General features: G+C 46.6%; 2 protein-coding genes across 3 annotated transcripts in view; one reads left to right on the top strand and one right to left on the bottom strand.

Moving 5' to 3' along the window:
* The window catches only part of brpf3b (bromodomain and PHD finger containing, 3b), an 18,759-nt gene extending 17,487 nt beyond the window's left edge, over positions 1 to 1,272 (top strand). For both annotated transcript variants that reach the window (XM_030351033.1, XM_030351032.1), the window contains exon 13: positions 57 to 1,272. In XM_030351033.1, coding sequence (XP_030206893.1) covers positions 57 to 240 — 184 coding nt within the window. In that variant the 3' untranslated portion in view covers positions 241 to 1,272. The remainder of the gene's footprint in view (positions 1 to 56) is intronic.
* nr1h5 (nuclear receptor subfamily 1, group H, member 5) lies at positions 936 to 17,777 on the bottom strand. Its single transcript, XM_030351082.1, has 12 exons — positions 17,629 to 17,777; positions 14,084 to 14,195; positions 13,488 to 13,622; positions 9,632 to 10,072; positions 9,158 to 9,298; positions 7,822 to 7,952; positions 7,040 to 7,138; positions 6,449 to 6,545; positions 5,820 to 5,936; positions 4,537 to 4,623; positions 3,685 to 3,798; positions 936 to 2,564 (listed from the first exon to the last, which is right to left on the bottom strand). The coding sequence occupies exons 3-12, from the start codon at positions 13,579 to 13,581 to the stop codon at positions 2,368 to 2,370; spliced, it is 1,518 nt and encodes a 505-aa protein (XP_030206942.1). The 5' UTR covers positions 13,582 to 13,622; positions 14,084 to 14,195; positions 17,629 to 17,777; the 3' UTR covers positions 936 to 2,367.

Raw genomic sequence — 17,777 nt, 5'->3', positions numbered from 1 at the left:
ATTGTTGACATTATTGCCGTTTATTAATAATTGGATTTGTTTGCCTCCCTCCGCAGGCAGTGGCTCCCCCGCAGCAAGCTGTCCACCCTGGGCCGGGACCAGACGGCCGACAAGCTGCGCATCATGGAGGGCCGCAAGACCAGCGTCCGCAAGTCCGTCCAGGTGGCCTACGACCGCGCCCTGATCCACCAGAGCCGCGTCAGCCAGCAGCACGCCTTCCTGGCCTCCAGCTACCTGTAGGGGGCGCCCCCGAGGCCTCCTCCACCACTCCCCCCCCACCCCCCCAGCTGCCCACCTGGCTGAGCCAATGGGAGGCTGAGACGAGGGTCTGGGATTTTGCCACAGGCAAAACTGTGGGCTTTTGTGTGTGTGTGTGTGTGTGTGTGTGTGTGTGTGTGTGTGTGTGTGTGTGTGTGTGTGTGTGTGTGTGTGTGTGTGTAGGAGGGTCTTGGACTGAATTACCCAACCACTAGCGTCCTCGGTGTGAATAATGAATTGTGTGTGTGTCTCACTGTTTGTGGGGCTCTGTTGTGTAGCAAAGAAATAAGCTAGACGAGCGCCCCTTTTTGTACCCCGCTCCCTCCCCTCGTGGATGGTCTGGAGGCACATGGTCACGGATGCCCCGCCCCCTTTCTACATATATATTTTTGATGCTACTGCCAATGAAGTGCACCATCACGAGAGATGGTGTCATGTTTCTATGAAAGACATTTTTATTTATATATACACACATACACGCACACGATGGCTTTTTACATTTTCAATCTTTATAAAAGAATTCCCACTATATATTGTAAAGGCACACTTGATGTACATATGTGTGCGCGTCTTTCTGAACAATCTTAATTTAACGTTGCCCTGCGGACGTCAATCAGAAAGGCCGCAGTGTGTGTGTGTGCGCCGCAAGGAGTACTCTTCTTGATATATGAATTATCTTTTTTTTTATATACAAAGAAAAAATAATTTATTTATGGAAGGCTATAGAAAGCCATAATGGTTGAAATTGAGAATAAAATATTTTATTTAAAAAAGAAATGTAAAAGGATTTTTTGAACAATATAGCCTGTGTTTTTTGTTTCTTTCTTTGCAAATGTTTCTACTGAGGTGTTTTTAACTTGAATAGAGTTTATTTATTGACGGTTTCCACAATATGAAGCTCATGGGGACACGTTTATGGGCTGCAGATTTTAACCTACTGGCCAAATACTTGTTTTTTTCTGAATCAGTATTTTTCTCATTGATAACAACTCTTATTAAAAGACTTTTTTGGAACCCTTTGGCTGTTTTGTTTTAATTATAGAGTGCTGCATGAAGCGCTCTAATTCTGTACAAATATATTTTCTATTTCTTATTCTTTCGGAGAGAAAAAAAAAATTAGAAAAAGGAGGTATAAAAAATTTGAGAGAATATTGTTAAACTTCACTTTATTTGTTTCCAACCATTGTACATTTTTTTAAATGATGTGCATGTTTACATTGTTTACTCCATTTAGACTGTTCAAATCCCTTCACTTAAGCAATTTAACATTTCTTTACGTCTTAAACTATGTGGCTTTAATCAAACAATTCAAACCTCACTTTTCACTACAGCACCCTCAGCATTTTCTGCCGGAAACTGCCATTTTATAGTTTAGAAATGCTATACAATATTGATAATTCAGTGTAACAGATAACCATGTTTACTTCCTCTATAAACGATAGTGCTTGAATGTGAATCATGTTATAAACGACCCACCCATGGGAGGAGTCATGTCATGACTGATGTCAACATGTGTCATAATGTTATGTGTACCTGACTCGTTCTCACAAATGGTTTCTGTTGTCTTTCATCTTGGGATGTTTGCAATAGGGCATGACAGGTATTTGACAACCGAACAAAAGGCTTGCTGTTGGATGTCTTGTTGCAATGCCAGCTGCTTTGTATAATCATAAGGGTGTGTCTAGTTAATAGAAAGTCAGTTGTGTTGAAATGTGCCAATACAATATGGCTTAGCTCCCATTGGCTGCAGCTAACTCACCTGATCAGCGAGGGCCTATGAAAGATCTCTCGTCACATTACAAAAATAATACTGTCTTAAATGTATTTAAAAGTACATATGTGGTAGATATACAATATAAACTCTTGCACATAAAAAAAACATCCTTAAAAAAATAAAATAACGGTTCATGAAATCATTAACCCAGTGATCGTTAAGCGGCCAATAGTAATACAAAACGTTTGAAGCAGGACAAGGAGGCCAAAACGGACAGCATTCGATTGGCCCAGTTTTCAATTACAGGCCTGTGATTGACCCACTTGTTAATTGGCTGTCCGTGTACTCGGCCACCCTGTGATAGGTCGCCCGGTGGCTCTCTGACGTGCCATTGGCTACGGCTGCTGTCGGAGCAGCAGGAGGTGGTTGTGTCGCAGGGTCCTCAGTTCGGTGAGTCTGCCCAACAGCCGGCCAAAGTGTTGGGGCCCGCTGCACGTCTCCCTGGCCTGGGACACGCAGAGCTGCGACAGCACTTCCAGGACCACCTCCTGGAGGCTCTCCACCGTGCCTGGGGCGTGCAGGGCGGGCCGGTCTGGCCCCGCGTGGAGAGAGAGAGAGATGGGTGAGTACAGCAGAAACAGCCAACCACAGGATTGCACGCTACTTCTTCACTAGGCAAACTGGAAATGTTGTTTTTTGATAATTAGATATAAAATAGGACGGGCTGTTTGAAACGGACAGTCAGCACTCAGCTCTTTACGTGTTACAACAAGGTTAAGGTGACATATTATACCACCAGGTGTGAGTGTGTTTAGCCGTTACAAGCCGTTTTGAAAATCTGCCTCTTCTGACGTGTTGTGATGGAAAATCGACATGTTACGTTCAGGGTCGTCTAAAATGTGTTTTGTGTGATGTAATCGGGTTTCACATTCCATTCTTGGAAACTTGCTATTCTGCAGGGTCTTCTAAAATGTAATTCTTAGTGTTTCATGTGATGTAATCTGGTTTCACATTCCGTTTCCGTGTTGTCTGTAGTGTGGTTTGGGCCGGTTTGCCTTGACCCCCCTGGGGAGCGCAGAGAAGCAAAGGGTGATGAGGAACAGCCTCAACCACCTTCTTAACCTCTGAAGGAACTTCAATCAATAGATTAACATCTGGTTAACAGAGGCTTTTGGTTTATTGGGGGCCAACTGCCCTCAAGAATCCGATCTTGGTGGATAAAAGCTCCTGACTTTAGCTACTCAGCGGACTTCTCAGAGCGTACCTTTAGAGTATGAAGTAAGACGCAGCGAGAACTCCCATCTGAGGCCTCCGATTATTGTAATGTTCCCCTGTTTTATTGTTTGTTGATGCATGTTGTGATGTATCTTTGTTCGTACTTTTATTACAAATATATATGACCACCAATTGTCCACAGTATTGTGTGCTTTTTGCATCTAAATATCTCATCAGTCTTAGACGCAAACTCTGACGTTGCCACGACAGTGTCCACCTAGATGTCCACCTCTTCTGACATCACCTTTAATAATGATCAGAATCATTCACAGAACCATTTCTACACATTCAGACGAAATTCACCTTTGCAGAAGGCTGTGTGTGCACCTTGTAATTACATTTTGACCGTTGGTTGCAGTGACCTGACAAACACACACGCACGCACACGCACGCACACGCACGCGCACACACACGCACACGCACACACTCTCTCTCACCGGAGCAGAGGAGTGCGGTGGCGGTGAGCAGGGCGTACTCCGCGTCCGTCACCCTCAGAGCCGTCATGCTGTGGAAGAAGCTGAGTACCGAGGTCAGGGGGTCCTCGCTGGGCTCTGGGGGGCCGACACAGGTACACACCCATCAATACACATCACATAGATACACAACACATAGATAAACACACATCAATACACATCACATAGATACAGAAACATAGATACACAACACACAGGTACACACACATCAATACACATCACATAGATACAGAAACATAGATACACAACACATAGATACAAACACATCAATACACAACACAGATACAGAAACATAGATACACAACACACAGGTACACACACATCAATACAGGACACATAGATATACACTCATCAATACACAACACATCAACACACACCATATAAACACACGGCACATGGATACAAACGCAGAAATACAAACACATAAATACACACGGCACATGAATACAACACATAGATACAAACACACAACACATAAATACAAAATAACACATTAATGACCAAAGCAGACAGCACTAACAAACGTACGGAAAATATTTACCCAACACAAATACAAAACAGTAACATAGAGCTAAATACACATACAAATACCCATAACACTTTAAACCAGATGACACCTTTTAAATAAACACCATCAAGACACAACCCCTCCCTTGAAAATACAAAACATAAACTCCACTCTTCAAAACACACAACACCACTATCTCTGTCCAGATTAAAAGCGCACACATACACACACACACAGCTTCCAAATACAGATAATTGTGCTACAGAGATAGCAGATATTTGCCCTACCTAGCAGATATATCTCCCTACCTGAATTGTGTGACGTCCTGCAGTTGTTTTCCTTGGTCTCCAAGCTCTTCAGCCAGTGGTGTGTTGAGATGTTGAAAGGCTGGAGGGCTATAGGATAAAAACAAACACTTTGGGCATTAAAAAACACAAAGGTTTATTATTATTTAGTCTTTCATGTACAGTGAGGATCATTTCATTTCGAAACTCACAAAAACTGCTCTACAGTTGAGACAAGATTCAATCTGAGTGAGTGGTGGATCACCTGGGCTACAGGTAACACACCTGAGTGAGTGGTGGATCACCTGGGCTACAGGTAACACACCTGAGTGAGTGGTGGAACACCTGGGCTACAGGTAACACAACTGAGTGAGTGGTGGATCACCTGGGCTACAGGTAACACACCTGAGTGAGTGGTGGATCACCTGGGCTACAGGTAACACACCTGAGTGAGTGGTGGAACACCTGGGCTACAGGTAACACAACTGAGTGAGTGGTGGATCACCTGGGCTACAGGTAACACACCCGAGTGAGTGGTGGATCACCTGGGCTACAGGTAACACACCCGAGTGAGTGGTGGATCACCTGGGCTACAGGTAACACACCCGAGTGAGTGGTGGATCACCTGGGCTACAGGTAACACACCCGAGTGAGTGGTGGATCACCTGGGCTACAGGTAACACACCCGAGTGAGTGGTGGATCACCTGGGCTACAGGTAACACACCCGAGTGAGTGGTGGATCACCTGGGCTACAGGTAACACACCCGAGTGAGTGGTGGATCACCTGGGCTAAAGGTAACACACCTGAATGAGTGGTGGATCACCTGGGCTACAGGTACCACACCTGAGTGAGTGGTGGATCACCTGGGCTACAGGTAACACACCTGAGTGAGTGGTGGATCACCTGGGCTACAGGTACCACACCTGAGTGAGTGGTGGATCACCTGGGCTACAGGTAACACACCTGAGTGAGTGGTGGATCACCTGGGCTACAGGTAACACACCTGAGTGAGTGGTGGATCACCTGGGCTACAGGTAACACACCTGAGTGAGTGGTGGAACACCTGGGCTAGAGGTAACACACCTGAGTGAGTGGTGGATCACCTGGGCTACAGGTAACACACCTGAGTGAGTGGTGGGTCACCTGGGCTACAGGTAACACACCTGAGTGAGTGGTGGATCACCTGGGCTACAGGTAACACACCTGAGTGAGTGGTGGATCACCTGGGCTACAGGTATGGTCCTTAGATAGCAGACCTTACCTGGGCTAAAGGTAGGAGATAGGAGACCTAGATAGGGAGGTTACCTGGGCTGGGGGCGACCCGGTTATGGGAGAACTGTTGAGCAGAGAGCAGAAACATGACCTCTAGGGAGCAGGCGGAGAGCAGAGTGCCCTGGTCGGAGACATCCAGCAGGTCGAAGCCTGAAGGAACCACAGAGACTCATCATCACATCAGTACAAACACTGTAACTGTACTATTATCAAACAGTCTTCGTGACATACAGTGTACCTCATTATATTATCATATTGTCTTAATCATTATGACAGACAGTGTGCCTCATTATATTATCATATTGTCTTAATCATTATGACAGACAGTGTGCCTCATTATATTATCATATTGTCTTAATCATTATGACAGACAGTGTGCCTCATTATATTATCATATTGTCTTAATCATTATGACAGACAGTGTGCCTCATTATATTATCAGATATTCTTAATCATAAAATACAGTGTATCTCATATCATCGCACAGTCTTAATCATCATCATTGACTACTGTATAAAAGTAGGCACTTATTGACAAATACACAATTTGAAGAATGCTTGAGCAGGCCAACAATGATTAGGGTTGGGTGCTTTCAACACATTTCTAGGCCTTTCCGCTGCCTGGTTTCGTTCACACCCCATTCCTACGCCACTCCGTCTTACCCGGCAACGTCCTGGCGAACTGGAGCAATCTCTGTAAGTGTGAGGACACTCCGTACAACAAACACTCCTCATCTTCCACGTACGGCCACTCAAACATCTAGCCCACACCAACACAGGAACGCAAGATACACGGCATTTAGTTATCATTTTAGTGCTTTCACCCACATAGAAACACAAATCACATTCTGGTTTGTTGTTTGTTTTAAATTGAAAGCGTTGTTTTTTTTGGACTCGATCATAGGATGTGATCAGCAGAGCCAGACAGTATCATTGATGGATTCAAACCATAAGATGGCAGCAAACACACATACTGTAAGTAGTTGAGTGTGGATTTGCTCATGCAGGAAAATGCAAGGAGAGGGAATGGTGGTTTCACTGAAATTCTGTTTCTGTGACATTACCTCCAAACATTCAGGTTAATGAGGCCCATTTGACCTTTAGAGTGTGTAATAAACCCTGTGGCCAATCACAAATACTATTCAGAATTCCAAACCTATCCAAAATAATCTACACAGAACCCTTATCAACCCGACCAAATTCACGATTACGGAATCTCAAAAACAACATCCTCAAAGGTGAAAGGTGACCCACCGGGCTGATTGTCCCGTCCTGCGCCCGGTACTGCCGGTGGGCCTCCAGAACCCTCTGCAGGAGAAGCTCCTGGTCCCGGGACAGTCTGGACGACAGCGACTGGCACAGAACACATAAACATATGTTGAATTGAATTGATTACATTTCTATATATCAAACCTATCAAAAATGCAAAACAAAATAAAAAACACGAAAAATTTATGAATAAAAACAATGTTTAGGCTATTCACAAATAAGGAAAAAATAGGAAAAAAGGAGTAGGAAGAAGTATAAAACTCCTACCCCTTTTCCATTTAATCCTACCCCTTTTCTTCACATTCACAGCACATACACACATATGGACAGAGAGCTGCCATTGCTAGCAGATTAATTTGCTCATATAAGCTACTTTGGGTTGAACATGAAGGTTGATGTTAGCTAACTGTGATAGCATATGGATACGCTGCTGTTGGCTTCCTGTGCTAGTATATGTATGCAGCTGTTCGCTACATTTGCTAGTAAATGAATATGCCTCTGTTAGCTACCTCTGCTAGTAGATGTAGATGCAGCTGTTAGCTTCCTGTGCTAGTATATGTATATGCAGCTGTTGGCTACATTTGCTAGTAAATGGATATACTGATGGGCTAGGGTTAGGGTTAGGGTTAGGATTAGGGGTTAGGGTTAGGGGTTAGGGTTAGCACAGGTATTGGCTACCTGTGCTAGTGGTTTCTACCTGTGATAGCAAATGCATACGCTGCTGTTAGCTACCTGTGCTAGTAATTGGATATGCTGATGTTAGCTACCTGTGCTAGCAGCCTGTTTGAGGAGCTGACCCTGCTTCTCTCTGTGCTCTCCTCCTCCTCCTGGCCTCCCAGACGACCTTTTGACCCCTTCCTCAGCCTCTTCGACTGGCACTGTACCTCCGTCAGCAGGCCTGAAGGAAAACAAATACAATCTCTTATCTCTCCCATTACCTAAACATACCCCTTACAACTGGTCCCTATTCTAAGCTTATATTCAGCTAGCATTTCGACAACATTAACATTAGCATACAATCAGTTAGCATTACCATAGCAACTATTTTAGCTAACACAACTGAAGGCCTGATTATGGTTCCACGTCGACGCAACGCAAGGGGGTTTAAGGACCCTCCTTGCGTTCACCCCAAGGGCTGGACTTGCGCCTCCCAACAATGATAGCCTTCCAACGAGGAGACACAGCAGCAAGGGCTGTGATTGGTCCACTCAATAAAACCCGACGCAGCATGAAAACCGGTTCACGACTGTGTCGAAGCCTCTGCGTGGTCCTTGCGTTGCGTCGACGTGGATCCATTGTCAGCCTTTAAGGCAGAGGTGTCAAACACAAGGCCCGCGGGCCGAATCCGGCCCGCTACCTTATTTTATGTGGCCCGCGGGAGCTTCAAATTATTTACTTTTTTGATTTACTAAAAGATCTTAAAAAGAATGGCGAAAATGCAGAAAAGTTCTGCCACACACCTCTGATAACCTATCATTGCATTCACCACCAAGAAGCCCTGTGTGAAATGGTTCTGGAACTGGAGGATAAAATGACAACGGTCAACTGGTCATTATATGGCAGTGATACAGGCGTGTGGCCTGGATCACGGCCAGTTCCAGCAGTTTTTGAAAGAGGTTGCTCAGAATATTGAGATGTGACGTACCCTGTTCATGTAATAACTTATGTTTGATAATGTTACTCATTTTTATTCACTTGATCTTTGATTGATTAAGTAATGTTGGTTTTCTTAACTTGATAAATTAAAGGGATTTATGTTATTATAACAGAGCAATTTTCTTACTTGCTTACATATATTTTCAAATGTGTGTAATTACATGTACAAGTATGCAATGTATATTATACACTTGAATAAATAATAATCAAACACAGAGACAGTTATTTAGCAATATCTTAAGGAATAGTTAAATTATATAGTCTTACAGTTACAACCTGCCCTTTCAGGGGAACCCATAATGCTTGTGTGGCCCGGGGTGAGAATGAGTTTGACACCCCTGCTTTAAGGCCTGAAAGTCTGCTTACATTTAGCTAGCATCCAGCAGCAAATGTTAGCTAACACTCAGATAGCAAGCATACATGTAGGTAGTATCCCTGTTAGCTTACATTCAGCTAGCATTCCCACCGCGCGGCACTTCCTGAGACGGCAGTCCTGGCACTTCCTCCTCATGTACATGTCCATCTCACAGCCGCCGCCGCTCTTGCACCGGTACACCGCCTTCTTGGTCACGCTCCGACGGAAGAAACCTGCAACATCGGTGAATCGTATGCTACATCTCTGGATTAAACTCCCTGAGGATTTAAGACTTGCCCCAACTCTGACCACTTTTAAAACAGGAATAAAAACGTTTATGTTTGCGTTAGCTTTCTGCTAAATCTTAAATACATTGCACTTTCATTTCTTATCCTTGCATTTATTTTCTATTTTATTGTATTACTTCATTGTATTGTATGTTTGCTTTAGCTTTCTGCTCGATATGTCTGCTCTATGTTTCTACGTGAAGCTCTTTGAGTCTGCCTCGTGTATGTGCTATATAAATAAAGTGGCCTTGCCTACGTGGTGGACGGGAAACCTCTCACCTTTACAGCCCTCGCAGGTGAGCGCATTGTAGTGGTACCCCGAGGCCTTGTCCCCGCACACCACGCACAGCTCCTCCTGGGCCCTCGCCCGGCCACCGGGGCCCAGCCGGGACCTCCTGTTCTGGGGCAGGGCTCCGACCCCGCTCCCCTGCTCCGGGGCTCCGTACTGGGGGGCCTCCGGGGCCGGCGGGCCGAACGGGCCGAAGTGGCTCTCGGAGCAGTGGGGGCTGTACTGGTACGGCGGGAGGCAGGGGTGGGAGGAGGAGAAGGGGGAGGAGGACGAGGAGGAGGAGGAGGTGGTGGTGGTGGGGGAGGCGGTGGAGCCGTAGAGGTGGTGGAAGGGGAGGGCCCCGGGGCCGCTGGGGTACTGCTGCTGGGGGTACGGGAGGAGCTGGAAGTCCGGCTCCTGGAAGGGGAAGGCCAGGGGGTCTGACAGCATGTCTGGAGGAGGAGGGGGAGGAAGGGGAGGAGGGGGGAGGGGGGAGGGGGAGAAGGGGGGGAGGGGGGAGGGGGGAGGGGGAGGAGGGGAGGGGGATGAGGGGGGAGGAGGAGGAGGGGGGGGGGAGGAGGGGGAGGATTGTTTAGAGATGACCAGAGAATTCGAGTTTTTCAAATGAAAACATTTAAAAGTATTACTGATTAAAACAACCAAATTGCTCAAAGGACTAGAGGACAACTGCAGTTCGTAGTGTGGTTGAGGTTCATCAAGCTGATAAACAAAAAGAATAAATAAGAATAAATAAACATGCCTTTAAAGACCTAACTTGAATAAATAAAAGGCCTGAGGCCAGACTTCAGGGTACATGGGTGTTCAAGGGCTGAATGAAGGGCACTCTAATGGTCTAACCATAGTGTTTAAACTGGTGCACAACAGCAGCAGGCCGGGTCTGCGTGTCTGTGTGTCTGTGTGTCTGTGTGTGTGTGTGTGTGTGTGTGTGTGTGTGTGTGTGTGTGTGTGTGTGTGTGTGTGTGTGTGTGTTCTGAGGGCGGCTGCCAGACACCGCCTCAGTCCGGCCCTGCCGCTGCACACGCTGACGTCATGCATGTGGGACCTCATGCGTTCCGTTATATTATTGGACGCAGGGGATGGAATAAAATACGAACGACAAACAGGGGACCCTGGAGTAGGGTCTCTGAAGCAGGACCCAGCTGAGTCCTTCACACAGTCGCCAGGGACCTCCACAGCCATCTCTCTCTCCCTCTCCCTCTCCCTCTCCCTCTCTCTCTCTCTCTCTCTCTCTCTCTCTCTCTCTCTCTCTCTCTCTCTCTCTCTCTCTCTCTCCCTCTCCCTCTCCCTCTCTCTCTCTCTCTCTCTCTCTCCCTCTCCCTCTCCCTCTCTCTCTCTCTCTCTCTCCCTCTCCCTCTCCCTCTCTCTCTCTGTCTCTCTCTCTCTCTCTCTCTCTCTCTCTCTCTCTCTCTCATGGCGTGAGACTTGATCTCAATGTGCTCAACTCGATTGAGGTGGAGCGAGTCCTGTGATTGGTCCAACCTTTGGATTGGATGGAACACCATCTAGCTGCCTGATCTGAAACCATGGTAACAGAGTCTGCGGGTGTCGCTGCTACGGTAACACCCTCCCCTCCCGGTGCAATTTTTCCCTACCCAGATAAAAATACGACTATCATCGTCTTCTTCATCATCATCATCATGTTACTGAAAAATCTGTTGGAAATCTTCCTTTAAAGTGCTTCATCGCTCCCTCCTCTTCCTGACCTGTCCGGCGTGTGTGTGTGTGTGTGTGTGTGTGTGTGTGTGTGTGTGTGTGTGTGTGTGTTTGTTCATACACTATCAATTCATACGGTTTATACATAATCCTTCAGTCCACATCATGCACACACGTAAGCACACATGCGCACACCACACACCCTTTCTCCCTCTCCAGATGTTTCCTGTCCTGACCGTGTGTGTGTGCGCGTGCGTGTGAGTGTGTCTCAGCGTGGGGGGTGCTCTATCTCTAGCAGTGTTTGTAAACCATTTTAAGCGCTGTGTAAACACTGCGGGGTCCTCCCCTCCGGCCCCCCGCACTCGGTCAGCACGCCGCGCACGGCGCTACGCACACACGGCGCTAACACACGGCGCTAACACACAGCGCTAACTACCGACCCCTTGTCATGCGGGATGGAGATAACAGCGGGCTGGAATGTTTTTGAGAATGTCTTTAACATTCGTTTGGAAAGACGTCTCCTACAACTAGGACCAAATGCATAGTTAACCTTTGTGTGTGTGGGTTTGTGTTTCTGTGTGTGTTTGTATTTGTGTGTGTGTTTGTGTATGTGTGTGGGCGTGTGTGTGTGTGTGTGCATTTGTTTGTCTCTGTGTGCGTGTGTGTTTGTCATTGTGTGTGTGCTCGTGTTTGTCTCTGTGTGTGTGTGTGTGTGTGTGTGTGTGTGTGTGTGTGTGTGTGTGTGTGTGTGTGTGTGTGTGTGTGTGTGTGTGTGTGTGTGGTCTTGCACGTGTTTGTCTCTGTGTGTTTGTGATTGTCGTTTTCTGTGTTGTGTGTTTGTGATTGTGTGTGCGTGTGTGTTTGTCTCTGTGTGCGTGCGTTTCGGGAAAACAACAGCAGGGACGGCTGAAGCTCCTCAGAAGAATGTTTTTCCGTTTCATTGAATCGCTCCGAGGTCGTAAATAAACGGCGAGCTCCTGTCAGCCTTGAGAGAGAGAGATGATGATGTCACCGGGGGGTAAACATGGCGTCCCGTCACGCTCCCCTTCCCATTGTCCCGGGACACTTGACGTCCGACACACGTCCATAACGTTTACATTCCCGTTTACATTCCGATTTCGCGGTGTCTTACTGCGACTCCGAGTGCGAACGGACAGCTTTTAAATGCATACGAAACTTTAAGCACATTCTTATGTGCTTCTTTCTGTTTGTCCATATTAGAATTATTATTCTATATTTTGGAATAATAATAATTATTATGCCTATCCTAGGTAGATCTGGGACGCCCAGGCTTGAACCAAGAACCTTTGGTCCGCGGGTTGGAACCCCTAGTAGACACTGGTCTACCACAGGCTTCACAATGCAAGCTGGAGGCCAGACCTCAAGGTTGTCAGAGGAGATATGAACCAATGATCTCCCCTACTGTTAGTTCAGCAAAGGGCTTTAGGTCAGCCAATGGAGTTTACAATGCAAAATCACTGTCCATTAAATTGGATGGTTAACTTTAAATAGTTTTAAAGATTACTTTGTCAGCTCATATATCAACACAAATATTCACCTCATTAGTCTTTATAAGTCTTTATCTCTTGGGAGACGAAGAGCAATAATATGGGAGAATATGTGTGGATGTAGACAGAAAATCCTCCTGCTATCAAACATTGTGTAAAGTATAATATGTAATCATTAGTGAGGTACAGTGTGCGCTGATAGCTGTATGGGATAATATAAACATGTCTGCCCGCACTAAGGGCTTCTGGTTCTGAGAAGTTGCCTAAGGCCAGGCGCGTTCCCATTGGTCAGAATCCCAGGGAAACAGACGTCACAGCTCTCCCACTGAAGCAGTGGTTACAAAACTGACCCATTTTGCTTACTGTGCTATTGGTAAACAAAGCTTAGTCTTTAACATTAGTCTCAAATGTAAAATGAAGGACGATTTCTATTATAATAGTAGTTTTTTGTAACTTGAAAACATGTAAATAATCAATATAAAAGAGAGAGAGAAAATATAGAGACATGGTTATGGAGAGACAGAGGAGAGAGAGAGAGAGAGAGAGAGAGAGAGAGAGAGAGAGAGAGAGAGAGAGAGAGAGAGAGAGAGAGAGAGAGAGAGAGAGAGAATGTGGAGCCGGGGGGCTCAGGGATAAAGGACTGTTGTACGGATTGATGAAGAGGAAGGGGACGTGAGGGTCTCACCGTAGCACTGGAGGGGCTCGGGGGGGCCGTACGGGTCCGGGACCGAGAGGAAGCCCCCCGACGACATCATCTCCATCTCAGACCACTCCCTCATCTGGACCCCCGTACACGCCTCTGTCACTGTCACTGGAAGTACTGCACGTACACGCACGCACACGCACACGCACACGCACACACACGCACACACACACACACAGGCATGTGGAAAAACGATAGCACAATGAATCAATGAATACACATGATAGGCACGTGCAAAGGCACAAACAAATAAGTATATATATACATCCACAGATGCAGACCAGCAGGCAGAGAGACACACACACACACACACACACACACACACACACACACACACAAACTCTCATGCAACGTAGCACATACACAATGTGGATGTGTTATCAAACACACACACACACACAATAAACAAAACACACACGGGTACATGTAAAACATGTAAACATACATACAAAATGTATACAAACCCACACACACAATATACAAACACACACACGGGATACAAACACATGCATTGACGAGATACATACACATGCACATGGGGACAACACGTGCACACAGAAGGACACCTCCAGACTGACCGGTCTCCCTGACTCTGACGTCCTCTCTGACCGCGGGGCTCCGGGCTGCTCTCTGCTCTCCGGCACCCAGGTCTCAGGCTCCTCGCTGGGCTCAGCTTCTAAGATCGGCCCCCTGGAACATGTGGAGGTCCCAGGCCCCCAGGAGAAAAGAGAGGAGGAAGTGAGGGAGGGAGACACACAGATAGAGAAAGAGAGCAACCCACAGAGAGGGAAGGGAAGGAGAGAGAGAGAGAGACGTAGACACAGGGAAAGAGAGAGAGAGAGTACAGCTGAGTTTTGAGCGTGGTGGGGAGGTCCCGCCTCCGCCCCCCATCCTGGGAGGATTGGCGTGTGGGGGCGGTGGGGGGGAGGGGGAGGAGAGGGGGGAGGGATGGAAGGGAGAGGGGAGAGTCTTTGGGGACGGTCAGCGAGAGGGTGAGAAAACGAGACTCTCGAAGGTCAAAACAGCTGGGCCGGACCCACACTTCACAGAGGAGGGAGGGAGGGAGGGAGGGAGGGAGGGAGGGGGGGGAGGGAGGGGGGGAGGGAGGGGGGGAGGGAGGGAGGGTTTGAAAGATGGTACGTCAGAAGGGTGGATGATGAAGGATGGATTCCTTGGCTGGACGGATGGTTGAATGAATGAATGGTGAGATGGATGGATGAGGAAGAAGGGGTGTGTGTGTGTGTGTGTGTGTGTGTGCATCACTGACCCCCAAGCGACACCCTCCCATTCTAAGAAGTCCTCCTCCTCCAAAGACTCCTACCTCTCTCTACCCCTCTAGCCACACTACATCGGCATGTCTTACTGTACGTGTGCACGTTTGTGTGCACCATGAGGACAACAGCCCAGTGTGTTTGTGTGTGTGTGTGTGTGTGTGTGTGTGTGTGTGTGTGTAGTGCATGTTTACCCTCGCTCCTTGTTTTCGGCCGGTCTGTTTGTGTTGCCGGTTAATATTGGACAGTGTTCAGACTCTGCGTGGGAGGATGGCGTGGTGTGTGTGTGTGTGTGTGTGTGTGTGTGTGTGTGTGTGTGTGTCTGTGTGCGTGCGTTTGTGTTTAGGGCCGTTTGTGTGTGTGCGCATATGTGTGTTTGTGTGTGTGGGGACTGGGGTGAGCAGGGTGAGCCTCGCCCCCTTTAGGACACACACAGATTTAGGGAGCGCTTGAAAGGTAGTCAGAGGATCAGCGCAGAGGGGAGGAGGTTAATAACTGTAAACAGTTAAGAGTGATCTCTCTCTCTCTCTCTCTCTCTCTCTCTCTCTCTCTCTCTCTCTCTCTCTCTCTCTCTCTCTCTCTCTCTCTCTCTCTCTCTCTCTCTCTCTCTCTCTCTCTCTCTCTCTCTCTCTCTCTCTCTCTCTCTCACTCTCTCTCACTCTCTGTCATATGACATAAACGGCTGATGATTCAGGTTATCCTCCCACACTTAGACCATTTACTAGAGACACACACACACACACACACACACACACACACACACACACACACACACACACACACACACACACACACACACACACACACACACACACACACACACACACACACACACACACACAGAAAGTGAGTGAGTAAAACACAGACAGACACTCAGAAGGAGTGAGAGGGACAAAAAAATGAGCGAGACAGACAGGCAGAGAGAAACAATGGGAAAGTGGATACAAAGTAACTCCACTGCTTACGGTAAAAGTTGAGCTGAATGAGATTCACAAAACAAACATCTGTCCATCATAGCAGCCATAAGCTGTTCCTTTGCAACAGGCCCGTTACACAACTGCCAATATCAATAGAAAAAACAGGGGTGACAAAACAAAAGCAAAACTTGGACATCTCCAAGAAATGTTTGAGTTCAGTTTTTTTTGCGGCTCGCGGCATTGCTTTATTGGCTAAACCAGGCACGTGTGCTGCTTCCCTCAAACTCTCCTTGGACTTCCAGAGAAACCATGCTAGTGAGATAAGAATGCAACAACACCCCAAGCAAGGGTGTTGGAGGAGGACATGTTAGTGGCATTCATCCCCTGACACTGGTTGACACTGGCCGTCAGGGGTAATGTGTTTTTCTGCACAAATGTCACATAGATCTTGTCACATGCAAAAACGGAGGAGGGTTTTGTTCACGAGTCGGACAAAAGGTCTGATGGCCGTACAGCTCCCATGGGAGATCCGTGATTTATCTCCATCAGGGGAATGAAACGAGGGCTTGGAGAGGTTGAGAATGAGTGGCCACGTTAGCATGTGATTAACCGTGAGCTAGGCTAGCAGGAAGCTACGTGGTGCTAAGTCAGAAAAACTGGTAGGCTTCTCCTGTTATGTTTAGAATTTTGGCAGTCCTGCAAATAAAGGGGCACTATTTTTGGTCTGCGCATTATTGTACCATTTTTACGATACATTTAAAACATCCTGTCCAGCAGATGGAAACACTATTAAATCAATTAGAATATGAAGAACCAATCACAGGTTTAAACACTGAATCCTTCTCTTAGCAACGGCTAACTTGACCGTTTACTTTTAGCATCGGATGAGGAATTCCAATCAAAGACGTATGCACTCACTAGAATATGTTACAGAATTGATATTATAGATGTTTATGTTATTGAATGTCCTGGATGATTTATATTTGACAATAAGGTGGCAACCTTTGTTAGCACTAGCCTTGGAAACAGTTTGATTACGATGGCGTCCTCCGTTTACCAGAGAACAGTTTGTGGAGTCAACCAGACCCCAAAACCTTGTGTTTATTGATCCGGACGGAAAACGGGTACTGAGATTAAAGCTGCCGGGTGTTCAGCACACAGGATTTGTGGGCAAAGTCCATGGCAAACACACGAGACTAATGTGTGTGTGTGTGTGTGTGTGTGTGTGTGTGTGTGTGTGTGTGTGTGTGTGTGTGTGTGCGTGTGCGTGTTTGTGATGTCTGTTTGTGTGTTTCTGTGTCTGTTTCAGGAATGCACTTTTATCATAAACCAAGGGCCGACTTTTGGCTATTTAGTTCAGCGGGAAATTCTACTCTTGTCAAATTTCAATTTAAAGTCTTTGCTTTACAACCATTTTCATTGGCTCCTTAATAAAGTGTTGAGTTGATTGAACTGATTTTGAGGGCTACACATAGTATTGTGGGTTCTTGATCGTACAAGACCCGTGATTGTATTCTGGTACGATTACCCCATCCCTATTGATGGATTTGATAATGCCTGTTAATCCACAGGCTCAGTGCTATGCAGAAATTAGGCCAGGTTTGATATTAAAGGATCTTTAAAGCCTTAATAAAAGGAACATGATAGTCATCCTCAACAAACAACTTAATAAAAATGTCGTTTCGGAGGTAGAAATCTCAATTGTATTGTTTAACTGGAAGCAGAGTAAAACAATGACCAGCACAACAATATATCCACCTCTGAAAGAGGTATTTGTCATTACAGAGATGGTTAGGCTTCTGATGTTGAGGCTGTGAACTAAAGCATCCAAATGTATGCAAACAGACAGGTCACATGCTCCGGTAAATAAGTAGAGACCAACACAACGCGGTGAGGTGTGAGAGGAGCGTTGAAACAATAAGGGAAGATTCTTACCGGTTTTAGTGGCAGTGAGTCTCTTGGTCTGGCTGACCTGCAATCTTCTTCGTTTGTCGACCAGTAGCATTTTGCAATGTTGACTACACGCCGCCCTCCATCCTCACACACACAACTTCCCGAGCACGCACGCACGCACACGCACACAC

The sequence above is a fragment of the Gadus morhua genome, chromosome 1 (genome assembly GCF_902167405.1).
Source record: "Gadus morhua chromosome 1, gadMor3.0, whole genome shotgun sequence".
NCBI classification, from domain to species: domain Eukaryota; kingdom Metazoa; phylum Chordata; class Actinopteri; order Gadiformes; family Gadidae; genus Gadus; species Gadus morhua.
Note: the sequence above shows the minus strand (reverse complement) of the source record. Positions and strands in the feature narration are given on the sequence as shown.